Here is a 21,222-nt window from a genome sequence, read left to right as displayed (position 1 = left end):
ATGATGATCATAGTCACAGTGGCTTTGATCACAGTATGAGAGGAAGAGTGCATTTTGACAACTTCACAGCCCTTTCACATTCTCCTTTAATGCTGCATTTCAGTATTTAAAATGAATCAAATATCTTTTTGAGTACTGAGACCTTTGAAAATGGCTCTATTACAGTATTGTAGATTATTTGATCAAGCAGCAACTTTCATTTCATTCTTGCCCTTGAAACAGATCTTACATGCAGTATGGGACTAAATTGTAATGAAAAGCTGAATGAAAACATTATGAAACAGAGGAGGTCTCATTACTATACTACATTAATTATTGCATTTATTTTTCCTTGTAATGCAGTCATATTGTTTATGGATTGACTAGCTATTGCACTCTAAGCCCTCTAAGAGTTCACCATGATGCAAGCTGTCAGAAACTCAATTTCATAACTTCATTCTGTCTGAACTTTACCTGAACTGTATTGGTAGCTGTTCTTAAAATGATTACTGAAATTTCTATTTTATATTACTATCTAATATTTCTGACATCTTTGTGTGTGTTTCAGAGGGTTATTAATCGTCAACTCTGCGACTGGTGGACAAGGTTACCTCCACACCGCCACCATGTTTCATCTGCGCCTTTCGAGATCCTCGTTTTCCTCCATCACACCATGCCTTTCTTCAGTCCTCCTCCTGATCTTCCTCTCAGGCCTCGCTCATCTTTCTCAGGCTAGCGGTGACGCATCCCACAGCGGCCCGGGAAACTGTTCAGGAGAGGACAGCTGCTCTGAAGGAGTCGTCCTTCCCATCTGGAACCCTCAAAACCCCTCCGTGGGCGACAAGGTGGCACGTGCCATCGTCTACTTCGTGGCCCTCATCTACATGTTTCTGGGCATGTCCATCATCGCAGACCGGTTCATGTCATCCATTGAAGTCATTACCTCTCAAGAGAAGGAGATTACAATCAAGAAACCCAACGGCGAGACCACCACGGCCACTGTTCGCATTTGGAACGAGACCGTATCCAACTTGACCCTCATGGCTTTGGGATCATCAGCTCCCGAAATCCTATTATCCGTGATTGAAGTCTGCGGACACAAGTTCGAAGCTGGTCACTTGGGCCCGAGTACAATCGTAGGAAGTGCTGCCTTCAATATGTTCATCATCATCGCCCTCTGCGTTTACGTCGTCCCAGATGGTGAAGTCCGCAAAATCAAGCACCTGAGGGTCTTCTTTGTGACGGCAGCCTGGAGTATCTTCGCCTACATATGGCTCTACTTGATCCTGTCGGTCTTCTCTCCTGGTGTGGTGGAAGTTTGGGAGGCCGTTCTGACTTTCCTGTTCTTTCCGCTCTGCGTGGTTCAGGCTTGGATCGCCGACCGCCGCTTGCTGTTTTACAAATACGTCCACAAACGCTACCGCACTGACAAGAACCGAGGCATAATCATCGAGACAGAAGGGGACGGGATGTTCACCAAGATGGACATGGAGATGGATGGCCAAGGCGCCAATTCCCACCATAAGGAAGCACTAGATGGGATGCTGGCCGGTGTGGAGGAAGGAGGAGGCGGAGGAGAAGAAGAAGAGGCCAGAAGAGAAATGGCTCGAACTCTGAAGGAGCTAAAGCAGAGACACCCGGAGAAAGACATGGAGCAGCTGATTGAGATGGCCAATTATCAAGTGCTGGTGCAGCAGCAGAAGAGTCGAGCTTTCTATCGCATCCAAGCCACTCGGATGATGATCGGAGCTGGGAACATCCTAAAAAAGCATGCAGCAGACCAGGCTAGGAAGGTGGTGAGCTGCCATGAGGCAAACCCGCAGGAGGAGGACCCTCACACCATCTACCTGGAGTTTGAGCCCTCACATTACCAATGCTTCGAGAACTGCGGCTCCTTGAAGCTCTCTGTGACCCGGCATGGAGGAGATAGTGGCTGCACCGTCAAGGTAATGATTTTTCTGTCTATACACAACAGAGCTGTGATTACCATGCTGTGATTGTGCTTTAATTATATGGATATGATATCATTTAGAGGCCAGAAACCTACACATGTCCCAGCGGCGAAGATGTGCTCTTAGAGCTATTTTAAATAATTGCCGCACTTAGGAGACAAGCAACATAATGACAATATTTGAACAGACTTCAGATTAGCTGATTTTATTATTTGAACCTTTCGGCTGCAAAGTTCACCATGGGAAATTAGATTATTTAAGTAGTTATTGTATTATTAATTGATAAGAACTTATCAAACATAATCATAACATCTAAAGCATTTTATCTGTAATGATAAGAATAATAAAACATTGGGTCGCTTTATTTTAAGGGACAATTCTCATTAATAACACACCATTAACCATCTGAGACTTTTAGACTCCTAATTTGCTGCTTATTAATAGTTATTAAGATAGCAGTTGGGTTTAGGTATTAGGTAGGATTCCTGATGTAAAATATTATCATGCAGAATGTTTATTTTTTAAGTTATAATAAACAGCCAATGTCTTAAAAACAGGCAGGTAATACACCACAAGTTACTTGAACTTAATTGTTTAAAAGGCACATATTTTACCCCTTTTAAAAGATGTAAGATAAGCCTTTGGTGTCTCTAAAATGTGTCTGTAAATTTTTAGCTCAAAATACCCATCAGATTATTTATTATACCCTCCAGAATCTGCCAATTTTGGTGTCTGAATACAGTGTAGCTGTTTTTGTAGCCTGTAGTTTTAAATGCAAATGAGCTGCTTCTACCCGCCAGTCATTTCCACATGCATGTCAACTTTTCATGCATTAGATAAACAGCTGTCAGTGATAGACATGAATGAAGCTGAACTACAGCTCATTAGTCAAAAATACCAAGTAAATGTACTCCATGTTTTTGTGGTGGAGCTTATTGAAGCCTTTCTGAAATGATGAGTCTCACACAAATGCCGTATGCAGCACACACACACACACACACACACAGCGGTCGGTCGTTGCAATCGGATACTATACCACAGTTGGTGACCTGGGAGTGTTACAGACTGTACCAAAAAGCTGAGGATCGGAGGCGTTTTCGGATTTCGTGAGTTTTCCGGGAGCAATAACAAAACGGGAGGGTGGGGGTAGATAGGTCTGAAATATGGGAGACTCCTTGGAAAAATGGGAGTGTTGGCAGGTATGGTATACATGTAATTATAGAACCGTGGTGCCTGTTAATCAAAAAAACCGGCGGGGAAAACCATACTTCTACATAACAATGCGGTGAGCCTCAAATTCACTGGGAGTTGGGTCTGATTTTAACGTCAGGTAACTTTCAAAAAGAGACTTATTGTGTTTCTATCACTCCAATATGACATTATAATATATACATGCACACAGTTCTGTCCAAACAGCTTACAAAAGTACATTTTTATCAGGGCATAATTTGTGCCAGATCCGGAACCTCTGAAATATGATCCTGCACCTCATTTTACCTATCCCCCTCCTCAACCGCCCTCCTGCCCCGTCCACTGATGACTTTCCCTTTCTCCCATGACTCCCAAACCCTCTTCACTTTTGTCTGCAACAACCACCTGCTCTTCACTTTCGTCCTTCAACCGCGACACCCCTCCGCCATCCAACGCCCTAATTTTTTATTAACCCTAATACTACAGTAATTAGTATGATTTTGGACAAAATCATTTTTGTAGTAGTACAAGTTTTTATTAGTTGTATAAAAATCATAATAATATTATTATTATAGTTGTTGTTAATAAATTCAAAATCACAATAATACCACATGATAAACACAATGCATTTCAATGTAATTTTTATTATTATATAGTATAGGATTTCTGATATATGATTATGTACACTCATTTGACCTTTTCAGAATACATAAACAGCATTGCTTCCTCACATTTGCTCTGTATGACAGCAAACACTGCTCCTGTATGCAGGTTGACTATCGCACAGAGGATGGCACCGCTAACGCCGGATCCGACTATGAGTTTGCTGAGGGCACTCTGGTCTTCAAACCAGGAGAGACGGTTAAGGAGCTCACGGTCGGCGTGATTGATGACGACATATTCGAGGAAGATGAGCATTTCTACGTTCACCTCAGCAACCCTCGAGTCGTCCACCGTGCCGAAGTCTCCATCCTCGACCCCAATGCGGTGTCGCCGGGGAACAGCATCATAGGCTCCAGCCACGTTCCTCCAAAAGCCGCCCTGGGAAATGCTCACTCTGCCACAGTGACCATTTATGACGATGACCACGCGGGGATCTTCACGTTCGAGAGCAATTCAACAAGAGTGAGCGAGAGCGTGGGGATCATGCAGGTGAAGGTCCACAGGACATCTGGAGCGAGGGGCAAGGTGGCAGTCCCGTACCACACTACTGAGGGCACTGCCAAAGCTGGAGAAGATTATGACGAGGTGGCCGGCAAACTGGAGTTCCTCAATGATGAGACCATGTGAGTTGAATATTCTTCATTACTTGATTGTATTCTGGGAATAGAGACAATATGCTCTTTGTCACCGCTGGCACTGATGAAAGCAGATGTTTGTAGAGAGCAGGTGTTTGTGTGTAAGATTGAATCAAGCTATTAAAAGTTTAGATGCATCCCAGTTTGCATACTTCCAAACTCTAAAAATTGATGAGTTGTTTTAATGCAACTGATAAGCTGAATTTTTTGATCACATTTTTAACACAACTGTTGGGCTTGTCAAGAGATGTTTTTAGTTAAAACAACACAACGCTTTAATTTCATATTAAAGGGAATATTTCAGTAGAGATCACAAAAATGCAAGCTTTTAAGTATTAAACAAACTATTTGGCCTTTAAAGTGGTGTTTTGACATGTAATGGAAAAAAAGAGTGAAAATTCACATATGGGAGGCTGTATATGTACAGTAGGTGCCCATTATATCCACAATTTCAAAACAACCTGGATTGATTAAAATGGTGCAAATGGATGGACTAATTACATAATTAACAACTTCCCCACTTGTACCACCCACTCTCTGCATCCTTTTTAAAATGACTCCAATCAATGATACATGTTTGAGATGGGTTTTAGCAGCCACTTAGCTCAGTTCAATTAAAATCCAGACACAGTTATTTAACCTGCCATGTTCACAGAGCATCTGTTGATTAATGGCTTGAGAAAGTAAATATTAATAATATTTTCATTCTTTTATTTTCATTTTCCTTCGGTTGAATCTCTATTTAGTCTCTATTCCAGAGGTTATTTATTATTTTATTTTATTTCTATTTTGTTTTATTTGTTTATTATTTGCTGTAGTTATGAAGGAAGATAGATTGGTTTTAATAAATATTTGTGTAAATGTAAAAATAAAATATCTGATAATATTAAAAATAATAATATTAGATGCTTTGTGATAGTGTAAGCTAAATTGGGTTTTTATTAAAGCATAAAGGGCGTCACGGTGGCGCAGTGGGTAGCATAATCACCTCACAGCAAGGAGGTCGCTGGTTCGAGCCCTGGCTGGGTCAGTTGGCATTTCTGTGCGAAGTTTGCATGTTCTTCCCGTGTTCGTGTGGGTTTCTTCCGGGTGCTTCGGTTTCCCCCACAGTCCAAAGACATGCATTATAGGTGAATTGGGTAAGCAAAATTGGCCATAGTGTATGAGTGTGTATGGATGTTTCCCAGTTTTAGGTTTTAGCTGGAAGGGCATCTGCTGTGTAAAACGTATGCTGGTTAAGTTGGCGGCCCCTGATGAATAAAGAGACTAAGCTGAAAAGAAAATGAATGAATTGATAAAGGTACTATATCTATTGATGCGTATATGCAAATCACATTTAGCAAAAAATGCAAATAGTTTCAAACTGGATTATTAATTTACACTGAAAAAACATTTGGACTGTGGCGCCTCATTTTAAGTCCATCACTTTTTTTATTACACAACTTGAAATAGCAAATTAAAAATGTGACTAACTGAAATATTGCAAAAATATTGTTTTTATGCTCGCATAATGCACACATTTGAACAATTTGCAACTCTGTAATGGAATTGTTTTCACATTTGAAAACATAAAAGTGTCACATGATTAATCTTTAAAGATCTGGCTATGTGTTTATTTGTAGAAGCAGTTTCCGTTGGCCATGATGTAGCAGGTGCTTTAAGAGGCACTGCTGTATTGCACAGATCAAAATGGTTGATCTGTTCATCTACTACAGCTTTTGTAAAATCCACAGTTCCTTTGAGAATAATGAAAGTATAACCTCTCAGAAACACTTTTTGGCCACTGCCGAGTACTTTATACGGTGTCTTCCATGCCATTAATGCTTGAAAAGCATGCCTATTTCCTTACATTTCTGTAAAAACTTTCCTCATCTTGACATTTTATTGACTTATGGTAGAAGAAAGAAAAATGCTTTAGTTGCATAACATCAGTTACTGTAAACAATTAAAAAAAAAAATTATTCATTCATTCATTTTCCTTTGGCTTAATCCCTTTTTTCATCAGGGGTTGCTACAGCGGAATGAACCGTCAACTTATCCAGTGTATGTTTTACACAGTTGATGCCCTTTCAGCTGAAACCCAGTACTGGGAAACACCCAAACACATACTGTAAATCCTAATAAGTTGAGACTACACAAATGATTTGAGAAAAGTGATTCCCTCAGTTAGTTTAAGTAATGGGAAATCGACAACAATAAATTGAGTTTACCAAATGTGGTCTGAATTTAAAATGTTTAAGTACAGATAACTTAAAATGGCTAATAGATTAACCATCCAAATTTTTCTTTTATATTCTTTACTTATTCCCAGGGCCGTTTATATTGAAGTTAATATTTAGCCGCACCATGTTGGTGTTTCATAACATCTCATTTTTATGAGGTGAGTTGTTACCCCAATGCTCAACCCCTAACCTGGAGGACCAAGACATACACATACACTACGGACAATTTAGCTAACCCAATTCACCTATAGCACATGTTTTTGGACTTGTGGGGGAAAACCTGTGAGCCGACAGCGCTACACACTGCGCCACCGTGTCTTTCCTGCGTGGATATCAATTAAGAAAATGTATATAAGCATTTCAATATACTTATTAATTTTACTTTTCTCTTTCGTTAGATGGGTTCAGGTAGTGGCTCTGTCCTGCTGTTCTTCAGCAAAATGACCTCCTTGTGTCATATAATAAACTCAAACATATATAAAACATATATATATTTTTGCTCATTTAAACTACTTATTTAAAATAAGCTGAAACAAGACAATTCTTGAGGATTAAATTCTTGTTTAATCCACATAAATTTGTTAAAAGTATTTAGGTAACTTAATCAATTTGTGTTGGGACAACATGAATGTATTGTGTGGAACCCTGCATGTTTTACAGTGTATATTGAGTCAGAGAGGTTGTCAAGGCAGAATTTCAAGCGCAACCAATCATTTTAAACAGACATGGTGAATAATTTAAAGGGATTAAAATGTTACGTTCAGAGAACTTAAAATATTAATTAAAGTTAAACACACTGGTTTAGGTTTTGATGTCAAACCTTGATATTTTAAGTAATGTCAAGTTATATTAATTTAAAATCTTCAGTAAAGACAACAGGGGGGTTTACAGTGCACTCACATGCACTACCGCCAATTTAGCTTATTCAGTTTACCTACTGCATGTTTTTGGACTCTGGAAATGCAAAGGAGAACCTGCAAACTCCACATAGAAATGCTAACTGACACAGCAAGGACTCGAACCAGCGACCTTCTTGCTGTGAGGTGACAGTGCTAACCACTGAGCCATCTTGTCATCTTTTTTTCGCGAACCTGTAACAAAAGTTTTTAGCAAACAACAAAAGTTTTTCCCAAACCTGTAACAAAAAACCTGCTTACTGTCAATGACTAATCTGGATGCACCCTTATCTCATCTATTCAATTGTAGCCTGTATGCATTTTCTTCTTTGATTGTTTTTTTGATACAGTAGTTAAAGTAAGATGATGTTCCCCGATGACCTGTTTTGATCAGAGTTTACCTGGATTACAGGCTCTGGCACTAAAAAAAGAAACACTGGTAGATAAGAGCTAGGCAGAAAGAAATCTATAATTCTCACATGAAAGCAGATTGAACATAGGATAAAGTTGAGGAGACGTGTGAAGTCTGGAAGAAAGCCAGCGAGGGGGAGATGCAGAACGATAAAGCTGCTGAGTTTTCTCTCAGTCCTGGAAATCGATACTGACCCGCACATCAAGCACATTTCACTGCTGCAGATCTGAGGTGAGCGGGTCAGCTGTAGAAAAGAACATGCTGGCAGCGGAGAGAGAAGAGAGAAGCAGTCGTTGTGAACTGATTGTCAGGTTATAGGTAAACAAATAGGCTTTGGGGTGAATGTTGCCTTGTGAGTCACGCTGGACTGCACTGACATGTGGAGAAAACCAAACATTAGATGATGGAGAAGTTCCAAATATAAACGGCACGTCCATTCAAACTGACATATTGACGTGCCACTTCAGATCTATAAGCCAAGTGGATGTCAAATTCAACTTCCTAAAAAAGAAAATACTTTTTTTAGACTGAAATTCCAGACCTATTTTTTTCTGAACTAAGAATAGCTTTCATTCAATTTTAATGATATAAACTGATTTGGAAATTATATTTGTTTTTGCAGATATCCAAAATCTGAGGGAGATCAAATATTTTATAAGTTTAAGTTGACGATGCTTCATATATAGCGTACTAAAACCTGAAGTGATGTGCTACTTTATTGTTTATGATTTGGAATTATTGTTGTTATTTTGTGTTTTATTTTATTAATGGTTTGATTTTGTTGGATGATCCAAACCAGCAGACTCACAATGTTGTAAGATGTTAATATTAGATTAGATTTAGGTCACCTGCGTCTAAGGATAACATTATTTTGACGTCCAGTAAGTGTAGTTTACTTATAAAATTATTGTGAGAGGATCATTTGGTTATGATTGATCACAGCTAGTCCCAATCAGCTTACGATTTATTCACCAATCAGATGATTCCTAACTCACTATAAATAACCAGAATTTTCTTATTTTAGTATTTTCGTCTTAAAGAATCCCCCCCTACTTCCCCTCCTTTCCAGATGGGTGACACGGCAGCCTAGTGATTTATAAGTCCCTACTAAACCAGTTGACATGTCTGTGTGGAGTTTGCTTGTTCTCCCCATGCTCACTTGGGTTTTCCTCAGATTCTCTGGTTTCCTCCCACAGTCAAAAAACACGCAACCTAAGTAAATTGAACATACCAATTTGATACCATGGCCAAGCTCTTAGCAAGTGTACATCTCTCCTTAGCCATATCTGTCATTAGCCAGAAATAAGTCAGGGGAGTTCATTGAGATCTACCTGAGGTCAAACTCCCCTTCTTGCCCTGCAAACAGGAGGGACCCTAGGGCTCGAGGATCTCATAAGCTCAGGGCTCTCTCACAGGACAGCATGCCAAACAAGCTTTATTATCAACTATCAGCTAAGTATGAACTCTTGAATGACGTGAAATGACGCTGATATTTAGTTAATTTTAGGTTGTGATGAAAAGTGAACAAAATTAAACTTCAAGCCAACATCTTAAACCAACGTCCTGTTGACATCAAATTCTGACATTTATTCATCAGGTATGGCAACGGAATTCCAACGTCAAGCTGAAACATCATTAGATGTTAATATTTGGTTGATTTTAGGTTGCATTGTAAAGTAAGCAAAATGCTACGTCTGTCTGACATTAGACATTGAATAGGGCCTGATGTTGGGTTCTGACCTTAACCTGTTTTTCATTTTCAAACAAAATGCAATGTCCCACAATGCTGGGGTACAACGTTAATCTGACGTCATGTTGACATCCTGTGCCTGTAAAGAAGTTATGGTTGGGGAGTTTGATTATGACACTGAGTTTATTGAGCATATCAGATATATGCATGTATAGTATTGGACGTTAAGCAAAGCACGCTAGGCATGGAATGCTAGGTGAAGGCACAGGTACACGGCTGACTCATGGGTTCCCCGGTTTATGAGTTTTAGCTCCTGGTTTAAGGGAGAATACGGTAATCATGATTTATTTAATTTGTTTGAGATTAATGTTTTATTTTGTTGATTGTTGGTTTAGTGTTTCAACTTTCGAGATTTATTTGTTTTGTTTGTTTGTTTGTTTTTTCCCTGTTTCTACCGGTGGTTCATGATACTATAGTGTGCAATGGTTCTATGAAATGTGAGTAATAAATGAATGGCGAACCATCAGCTAACAATTTTTAACCAGGATGCTAGACCATTTTGAGGGATGTAAACAAAAACATTTTTATAGCGTCAGAGAATCCAAAAAGAGCCACATATTGATAAATACTGTTATGATAGCTGTTTTAACACTAGTTATGATTGAATAGCCTCTTGTTGCAGTCATGAAATAGTTTACAAGCAGGAAATGTTCATGGGCTAATGACATGACCACAGTGAAGTAGTCTATAAGATGCTTATTGAGTGCTCAAGATTTCTTTCTTTCTAATATTTTATGTGTTGTGTTACTTAATGGACTATGGACAATTTAAATGGTTAAAAAAACAGCATTTATCTTTAAATCTAACTTTATACATGCCTTTAGTGTAGATTTTCAAATTTCCTAACTGTCTTAGCTGAATAGTATAGGATTCTGATTGAAATATATAGTGCCCTTTCTGCTGTTAATGTCACACTATAGATAGATGTAGATAGTCAGGTGATATTTTTAGAATTGTGCGCAAATATAAATGGTTTCTCTGTGTGCAGTTTAAAATATATGCATCAAAGGTTTGTTTATATACGTATATGTCTTGGACTTTAATAGCAACTCAAGTCAAATAAAAAATAAGACTCACTACAGCAATCAGTCTCCCCTCTGCCATGTTTAAAGTTTATGGCCCGTCTAACTCTGTAACTCAGATATCCAAATTATCTCACAGTTTTCCAGTCGTAAATACTACTTTAGAGGCCGTTCAATAGAATTTAAAGGCAGCATTTAACAGACTTGAAATGCTCTAGTCTAGAATATAAACTAAATGCACTCGTATTTCATATAAAAAAAAAAAAAAAATATATATATATATATATATATATATATATATATATATATTACTCGGGTCAAAACACACTGACAGATGCTTTTAAAGGAACAGTAAACCCAAAAATAAAAAAAAAATGCTGTGATGTCAGGCAGTACATACATTGTAAAAACATTCTGTTCCACACAATTGATTTGGGTTGGGTCAGCAAGAAGGAATTAAGTTATTAACTTACGGGTTTATACAAATTTAGCTGGATTGAACATAAATCAATTGAGTCACCCCTAATCAACTCAAGAATTGTGAGGTTTCAGCTCATTTTAAATACATACAGTGCCTATTGAAAATCCTCATACTCTTTTAAAATAATTACTTTATTTGTCATACAGCCTGAAATCAAATCAAATTCTAAATAACTTTTCTAACCTTTGAAATGTTTTTGTAGCTTTGAAAGCAGGCTGTAATGTGAGGAAAGGTATAGTTTTCCACAGAGTATGATGATTTTCTATAGGCAGTGTTGTTTGAACAGTATCATTTTTTGAGTGTATGTCGATGAGGAACAAAGATTTTTAATCCCTAAAATGCAAGTCAAAGGCTTCTGGTGCTTTTAAGATTTCAAAACAAACAAACATTAACATACATTTATGCAAAACTAAATCAAAGTCCCTTTGAGGCAAGTCATTTCACTCGGTGGCCATCTTTGAAACACCTCTTGGGCAGTATGCTCGGGCATTCTGTCTGAATGGGGAAACATCAAATTCTCCCAAACTGTTTGCCAAGCTACATATTTGGAATCACTAATTAAATTAAACAACATCCGTCCAATAAGTTTTGTTTCTAAACGTTCAAATCAAACAAAACCAGCATTTATTTCAGGTTGCCCAGGCTAATGCGCACTCGAAAGGAACGAGATCACGACACCAACCTCATTTATGGCCGTGTTACAAGTTATCATCCTCTAAATAATGTTTTGTCAGATCGCGCTGCACTTCTAAAGTAATTCACAACTTGGTCTTGATGGTGAATCGTACCCAGGAATGAAAGTGGCTCTTTGTTTACAAGTTTGTGGGGTGTTTCAATAGTTGCTGCTGTCATGATGTGCATTTGACAGAACGAACTGCACCTCACGTTTGTTTCATACAGATTACAAAACAAAAAACTTTTCTTTTCATGTGTAGTGTGTTCATGTAAAGATAGAGATTTGAAGCTTTATGTTGATATATTTCCTATGTCTGTGAAGCAAATATTTGCTGAGATTTCAGTGTGTTTAATGACCACAAAACCTGTCATAAAAGCACACGTCTGGTCTGAGCTTCATCTTTAGAGAATAGTTAATCTATATTGGTTGATTGGCTCCCGTACTAGTAGGCTGGGCTGCATTCGCCATATTGACCATTACACTTTTCCCCATTCAAAACTCACATCGTGTTTATTCTATTGTCTTCGTCTAAATTGAATACTTTTGGCTCCTGATGATACATTAACGTCTTATGAAGCATCGATTGAGTATTATTTATGACATTATTACCTTTAATATCGGTCATGTTCCGGACTGCCATAAACATGCTCAGGATTGCTTTCTGAGGCTGTGGATGAAAGGTAATAACGTTGTAAATAATGTTCAACATATCAGTCGCTTCGTTTTGTAAGACATCAGTATATCATCAGGAGCCGTGGGTATTCATTTGGTTTTGCGTGTTTATCGACTTTGCCATTGACTTGGATTTTATGAATCACCAAGGACCACAGTTTCTGCTAAATATATCCTTTAATGTTCTTCTTTAATGTTTCCGTTTGCATGCTAATTTTATTTATTTATATATTTATTTTGAGCTTATCTTCCAGAAGGCAGATACTGAGTCAGGACTGCCGCTGGCTTTTCCCCCTCCGAAACAATATGATGCCTCTGATTTGTAAGATTGGACTGGGAACGCTCTGACATGATAGAAGGGGAGCACAATGAATGAAAAATGAGAGCAGGGATGGATGGAGGCATCGATCGATGTTATTAGTTAAAAAGTGAGCAGCCAAATAAGGAGAAGTATAATAGTGAGCAAGGCATCATGGCATGGACAGAATTAAACCATGATGTGATGATAAAGCACAAGCTATATAATTCGCAGAGGACGGAGAGAGAGAGAGAGAAGAGGTGAGAGGCAGTTGTGTGGGCTGAAAGAAAGGTAGAACGAGGGAGGCATAAAGAGATGAGGGTGATTTGTTTGAACAGTTCACTCATACTGTTTCTGCGTGTTGGGCAACTAGAGAGGGTTGCAGAAGTCAAGCATCGTGTGGGAGTTTGTGTGTGTGTGTTTGCATGAAATGTGTCATACTGAATGTATTGTCTATGACAGAAAGAGCCGACCTGTGTGAGCGTATGCTGATTCTGAAGGGTGTGTGAGAGTATTTTTGGAGGTGGGTGAATGACTGTGTGCTGCGGATGAGATTTTGCATGTGGTAAGTGTTGGAAACTGAGAACAGGAACTAAAAATAAATGGCATCAAACGATTAGGGAAACACATTTTAAAACAGGGCAGTTTTTCAAAATAAATCAACTTTGTCTCTGTGTGAACTACAAAAATAATGTGCTTTTGTGAAAAGCTGACATTTATAGGTGCATGCATATTACATGTTTTATCTATAGGCTTAGCCATCAGCAGCAGGCTGTGAATTATACATTGACGATCAAGGGGGGAGGGGGATACATTTTTTGGTAATGTTAGTATGTGTAATACATGCTTTAGTGAATCAAATATATATTTATTTAAATTATATTAAAATTTATTAATAAAACGGAAGCAAAATATTGAAAAATAATTACAACCAATAAAATTTCTAACTAATTTTTCAATTTTTTTTTCTTCTCTTGATTTTTCCTCTTTTTAAAAATTCTATTTAATATTTTTCCATAACATATTCATTTGGGTGTACTAGTGTTTAGACTGTTATCATAAGTTACTTTGTTAGATAAGCTCCAGATTTGGCTTGAGTACTGACTGATCTAATGAATATATTCAAAATGTATAGCTTCCTATTAAAATATGAATTTAAAAGATAGATTTGAGAGAGGTGCACTTAAATATGCTGAGCACTATACATTTACACAAGTAAATAAATAGACTCAATGATTGTCTGAGAATGTGTGGAAATCTGCGGATTTCTGTGTGCTCATGGGCCTACCCATAACCTTTGGTCATAAGTAGTATAAATCTGTACGTTTGTGTCAGTCATTAATGGAATTTTCAAGAAATTCTAATTATTCTGTGGATCATCAGCTAAGGTTGTTAAATTTCTTTCCATCTCTGGCTCAGTGTGAGTGTGATCACTCATGAGAGCATGTTGGAGGTGGTGTGGAATTGTGTAGAGTGTGTCTGTGGGCGGATGACTGAATTTGACTCCAGATACGAGTCTCTTTGTTGCTACGTACATATATATTTCACTCGCTTGCTTTCATGTTCAGCGCATGTTTGCTCAATTGTGAGCTCAAATGTATACGAGCGTCAGTGGTTTTAGTGGCATTTTTCATTGCGTTTGCCTATATGCATTTGCATATGTGCCTATAAGTGTGCTTGTCAGTGGATTTCTGCTGACCAGACAGCTGAACCGCCTCTGCCAAACAGCACAACAGAAGCTTAACACTTATTCCCACTGCAGTCACAGTTTCAGAGCTGACAACTGACAGCAGCAGACCAGAGGATTCTGGGTGCATGTGTGTGTATATATGTGTGTGTGCAAGATTGTGAGATAATAAGGATCTGTAAGTTCTGGGTTTAAATCTGGGTGTCTATTCATTCTTATTTTAGATAAATGACATATAAACACTTCCAGCAACCTGCGCAGCGATTGCGGGATGATCCGCTCGCCCTCACCCCCGCACCCACTGTGTGTTTATATGACTGCTTGTGTTATTTTCCTGTTTGTTCTTCTATTCTCATTTGAAGATGGGAATCCGTGCCAAGGAAAATTGAGTTGAAGTGGGCTATGAGTGCGCTTATGTAAGCAGCACTGCTCTCAGAACAGGCAGGAAACATGCACACGGCGGAGGCTTACATGATGATCTGTGTGAGTAAAGAAAAGAGCGAATCGATACGAGCGGGATCTGCCGGCTCGGGGAGTTTGTGGGGTGTGACGAATCAATAGTGACCCAGCCTTCTGACACAACGAATCTGCATGCTGAACATCCCTGCTGATTATGACATGAGGGAAAGCCTTCAGATTCGATTTAAACACTGCAATGTGTCACAACAAATCACTTGGTGTGCTGAAGTTGAGATTTAATTTAATCTCTGAAGTAACATCGTATTGTTGTTGAAGACGATTTATTTTAATGTCAGTGCTACTCATTTTCCATAAAACAAACATGGAAAACTAATTATTAATTTCTTTCCTTTGGCTTAGTCTCTATTTCAGAGGTCGCCAAAGCGAAATGAACTGCCAACTATTTAAGCAAATGTTTTATGCAGCGGATGCCCTTGCAACTGCAACCCAGTACTGGGAAGCACTTATACACAATCATTTACACATACACTGCAGACATTTTTAGTTCATTCAGTTCACCCATAGTGCATGTCTTTGGACTATGGGGGAAACTGAAGCACCCGGAGGAAACCCACACCAACACGGGGAGAACATTCGAACAGAAATGGCAATTGACCCGGCCCGAGGCTTAAACCAGTACGCTTTTTGCTGTGAAGTGAAATTCTGATGACCAAGTGTTTTAGCGTTTTATTAAAAAAAGCAATTCATCTGTATTTTCTATGAATATTATGTTGGGATAATTTACAGTTTGAGCCCAAAGAATGAGCAGTCTGTCAGATGAAGAAGAGCTGGAGTCAGAGATAGAATTAAACAAAGTTTACTGACAATAGTTTGCAGTTTCATCAGCAGAAGCCAGGTTCAACACTCTCAATGAGTTCCTTTGCCGCTCTCTTAAAATCTTAAAACAACATCAATTATATTTTTACACAACGTCATTAACTGCATCATAGATATAGGTGTTTTAATCTGACTGGTTAAAGCACAGATAGACTTAGTAAAGGTCTACATGGGTGTGTGCGTACAACTCTGAACGATTTCTCAATATTTCAGGCACACAAACGTCAGACATCCACTAGGCTGTTTAGAGATGCTGTTTCCCAGACCTGTAAAAGTATCTACAGTTGTATAGAACACATATTCACACACACACACACACACACACACACACACACACACACACACACACACACACACACACACACACACACACACACACACACACACACACACACACACACACTCAAAGAACAGTCTGTTTCTTACCCAAGGTTGAACGTACTCTCAACCGTCTTTATCAAAACTGGTTTTGGCTTACACCTTATATTTGCAATATATCTTATGTTTAACACCACCACCGGCCTGAAATGCTGATATAAGGCAGGATGAATCTATGCTTTCATGTTGTTGGCGCCAATTTCTGACCCTACCATCTATGGGACAGCTGAAATTAAGACTCATTAGACAAGGCAACGATTTTCCAATCATCTATTGTCCAATTTTGGTGAGTCTGTGCAAATTATAGCCTCAGTTTCCTGTTCTTGACTGACAGGTGTGGAACTCGGTTAGGTCTTCTGCTGCTGTAGCCCATCCGCCGCAAGGTTGGACGTGTTGTTCCTTCAGAGATGCTCTTCTGCATACCTCGGTTATAACGAGTGGTTATTTGAGTTACTCAGACCACTTTGTCTGGGACCAACAACCTTGCCACATTCAAAGTCACTTAAATCACCTTTCTTCCCCATTCTGATGCACTGTTTAAACTGCAACAGATCATCTCGATCATGTCTTCATGCCTAAATGCATTAAGTTGCTGCCATGTGATTGGCTGATTAGAAATGTGCGTTAACATGCAGTTGGATAAGTGTACCTAATAAAGAGGCCGCTGAGTGTATAACGACTAACACGGTAAGACTTAATAAACTATACTGTTGGTTCTTAGTTCATCTTAATGCATCTGCTAACGTTAACTAATGGAACCCTGTAAAGCAGGGGTCACCAATCTCGGTCCTGGAGGGCTGGTGTCCCTGCAGGATTTAGCTCCAACTTGCCTCAACGCACCTGCCTGGATGTTTCAAGTATACCAAGTAAGACCTTGATTAGCTTGTTCTGGTGTGTTTGATTAGGGTTGGAGCTAAAATCTCCAGGACACTGGCCCTCCAGGAACAAGTTTGGTGACCACTGCTGTAAAGTGTTACTTTATTGCTATAATTAGTTATTGTAAAATAAAATTTTATTAAATAAAGTGCGCTTAAAGGAATACTGTAGTTCACCCAGAAATGAAAAATAGCTCATAGTTTACTCTCTCTCTCTCTCTCTCTCTCTCTCTTGTGGTTTAAACCCTTATGAGTTTCTATCTCCTGATGAACACAAAAGAGGATATTTAGAAAAATGCTGGTTGCTAGGACACATTGACTTTCATTGTAGGAAAAAGTGACTACTGTATATTGAAGTCAATGTGTCCTAGCAACCAGCATTCTTCCAAATATCTTCTTTTGTGTTTAACAGAAGAAAGAAACTGAAAAAGATTTTGATCTTGAGTAAATATTGATAAAAGTTATATTATAGGGAAAAAAATGTATCAAAAGTGATCTTTTCAATTTGATTTTGCTTTAATCACAAAGAACTGCTGTTTGTGGACTTTCTCATAATCAAAGAATAATTCAAAATCATTTCCTCATAAATAAGCAGCACAGCGATATGTGACAATTGCTATATTACTTACATTCTCATAATTCGGTTAGGCTACAATATAATTTTTGCAATATTGTGGTACCACTTTACCTCGTGTAACCAATACTTTGGTCAAACTAATATGATTAAGCTCTTAATTGCAGTATCCATAATCACATTATGCTATGTCCCGTACGGTTTTACTCAAAATAAACAGACATGTTAACACTTTAATCCCATTATTACAGCTCTGACTGAAGTGCACACAAGCTTTCACGTGCTCAGATGCAATGTGTTACACATAGCCTCATGCATTATGTGATGTGGAAGACTGAAGCAATGATGCTGAAAGTTCAAGTGTTCAAGTAATCATGAAGATCGCAAACATTTGGATGGTAATATATTGTACTTCATGCTATCAATTAAAACAGTTACAGTTGACGTCAGAATTATTAGCCCTCCTGAATTATTAGACCCCCCCGTATATTTTTCCCTACAATTTCTCTTTACCAGAGTAAAAAAAAAAGCAACACCTTTCTAAACATAATAGTTTTAGTAACTCATCTTTAATAACTTATTTATTTTATATTTGCTTTGATGACAGTAAATGATATTTGACCGGATATTTTTCCAAGACACTAGAATTCAGCATAAAGTGCAATTAAAAGGCTTAACTAGGGTAATTAGGCAAGTTAGGGTAATTAGACAAATCATTATACAGCGATGGCTTATTCTTTAGACCAGAGGTTCTTCGGTGGCCTTGAGGGCCAAATATCAACCACATGAGATACAGGGGGGCACTTATACGCTGGAGACATGAGTCGGTATGTACCTGGGTTTTGGCATCACGGATTGGTACTGGTATGGTACAGCAGGAATATTAACAAATCTCCAGTACTTGCCTTTTCTGTTTATTTTGAACAGGCAGAAGTGTTTTGTCACATTGAGCTACAGAGCTGAATAGCTTCTTGTGATTTAAAAATACAAATTAAACGCACTAATTAAAAATAAAACTTTATAATCAGGGAACTAATTTAAAACTGATTTCAATCTTAACCCACAGCAGCACTCATTTGTCACCACACATACTGTCAGTTTCAGAGCAGTGGACCAATCAGGAGAACTAGGGGGTGGGACTAGTGTTGTGCGTTTCTTTTTACATGTAGCAAGTGGTCATGACACCAGGAAAATAGCGGAACCACAATTGAGCTCTGCTGTCAAACTTTCAGACGTTTTCTTTGTGGATGTATTTTGTATTCGTCATGAGGGCACACTGTAAAAAAATTTAAGTCAGTACAACAACAAAAAACCATTCTTATTTCCTTTCACTTTTTCTTGTTCACTCAACTTTTGAAGCATCAGCTGCACTGACATAAACTTATTTGTCAGTAATACAAAACACATTTAGTTGGGTTAACATAAGATTATTATTTTTCTGGAGAGGTGAACTATTCTGTAACAAAACGTTTTAAAATGTGCCAACTGAACATTTTTTTTTTTTCTGCAGAACTGGAATACCTGAAGTTGATTGAAAAAAAAAACACATAATCCTTATTTCCTTTCGTTTTTTCTTGTGTTCTCAACTTTTTATTTTTTCACCTTTAATTGAAACGACAGTAGAGAGTATAGACAGGAAAGCGTGGGGAAGGATTGGGATAGGACGTCAAGTTGTGAATCGAACTCAGGTGGTCATGAACACTGGCGTGCCATGTGTCGACACACTAACCACTACACTATTGGTGCCGACATGTACTCAACTTTTGAAAACATCAGTTGCACTGATCTAACATTGCTGAAGTTGAGTAAACAAAAAACTCCTTTGGAAATTGGTATTAAGTAATAATTTATTATCAGAACAAGCAAACATATTTCCACTGAAAAAACAGGGAAGCATGCTTCACAATATAAAGCATTTTCCCCTTTTTGTCCTGCCATGTTTTGATCCTTGTCTTGTTCACCGTTATTGGTGTTTTACCTCCTGTCCTGTTTCTAATTCTGTGTCTTATAAACGTTTTGTTAACATTTGTTTGTTCTATCTGATAATTAATTATTTCTTATAGCACCAATTTCCAATAGAGTTTCCAAACGGTGTAGTGGTTAGTGTGTCAACACGTGGCACTCCAGTGTTCACCGCGACCCAAGTTCGATTACCGCCTCAAGGTCCAATGCCGATTCTCTCTCCTCTCCCCATGCTTTCCTGTCTATACCCTTACTGTGTTATCAATTAAAGGTGAAAAAAAATTATAATAATAAACAAAAATTGAGCACACAAGAAAAAACGAAAGGAAATAAGGGTTATGTTTTTTTGTTGTTGTTGAACTGACTTAACATTTTTTTACAGTGCATGTGAACCGAAGCATGGCCATCGTACTGTGACGGTTTGGGATGAATACATGTACTGTTACAGCCCTAATGCTTCACTATATGCTGCACTATATGCAGCAACATGACGCCTGGCTGTAGACAACTGAAAAAACAATATTGCTTAGGGGGCTATTAATACTGTCCTTAAAATGTTTTTTTCAAAAATTAAATACTGCTTTTATTCCAGCCAAAATAAAACAAATAAGACTCTCTCCAGAAGAAAAAATATTATATAAAATACTGTGAAAAAAAATAATAATCTTTGCTTTGTTAAACATTTGAAAATATTTGAAAAAACGGGAGGGTTAATAATTTTGACTTTAAATGTATGTCTCATAAAGCCTAAAAAGACTCACATTACATGTGCAAGACATAAAGAATGACATTATTGTATGAAATGTTCCTTTAAGTTTTCAAGATGCAGATGCACGCTATCTTACATTCAGGGACATGCATGAGGGTATTCATGCGAACAAACATGTTTGCGGTTCAATAATTGACAATTTCTGCTGCCAACGGATGAAGAATGCATGCTTTTTCTCTGACAGCTCAACTGGAGACAAAGCATTTTTGTCTTTCCCTCCACCCTAACATGGGAAAATGGAGATTAAATGGAGCAAATCTGTTCTCCATACAGTGACAGCACCGATTAGCATTTTGCTGCTTGTTTTCTTATTGAAAAACAGGTTCTTGCAGCACTTCATCAACCTCACTTCTCCTCATAAACACACATGCAAATGGGTGAACACAGAAACCCTGCCAAGCTCATAATGTTTGAACGTCTTTGCTAATGCTCCCACCATAAGCTATGGCTTTAAATTCACTCTAATTCAGAAAGCCTGCAGGCGCAGCGATTCACCATCAGATTAGCGCATCTACGTGAAATTATATCCCTTTAATCCAGTAATGCCTTGTTATTCACCTTCAATTTCTCACTTAAAATGTTTAATATGCAATCACTGACAGATTTTTAATGGAAGCTGGCCACCAGCCCAGCGCTGCCCATCAGATAAATGGTTATTTCGAGTCTTCTGTGGCTTTGTGCGGTTTATGGAGGGATATTTAAACATAAAATGTGGCAACAGTGAGAATTAAAACAAATCATCCATTGAATTTAAGTTGTTAATGGTCAACATGTGCACATTCAGAAAAGCCATTAATGTTTCTGGCTAGTTATAATCAAAGGAATAATTTTT

General features: G+C 38.1%; 1 protein-coding gene across 3 annotated transcripts in view; it reads left to right on the top strand.

Moving 5' to 3' along the window:
• Positions 1-21,222, top strand: part of slc8a4a (solute carrier family 8 member 4a) — a 126,451-nt gene that overhangs the window by 53,246 nt on the left and 51,983 nt on the right. For 2 of the 3 annotated variants that reach the window (XM_009295486.5, XM_073934880.1), the window contains 2 exons: positions 548-1,925; positions 3,894-4,408. In XM_009295486.5, coding sequence (XP_009293761.2) covers positions 606-1,925; positions 3,894-4,408 — 1,835 coding nt within the window. In that variant the 5' untranslated portion in view covers positions 548-605. 3 annotated transcript variants of the gene reach the window in all.

The sequence above is a fragment of the Danio rerio genome, chromosome 21 (assembly GCF_049306965.1).
Source record: "Danio rerio strain Tuebingen ecotype United States chromosome 21, GRCz12tu, whole genome shotgun sequence".
NCBI lineage: Eukaryota > Metazoa > Chordata > Actinopteri > Cypriniformes > Danionidae > Danio > Danio rerio.
Note: the sequence above shows the minus strand (reverse complement) of the source record. Positions and strands in the feature narration are given on the sequence as shown.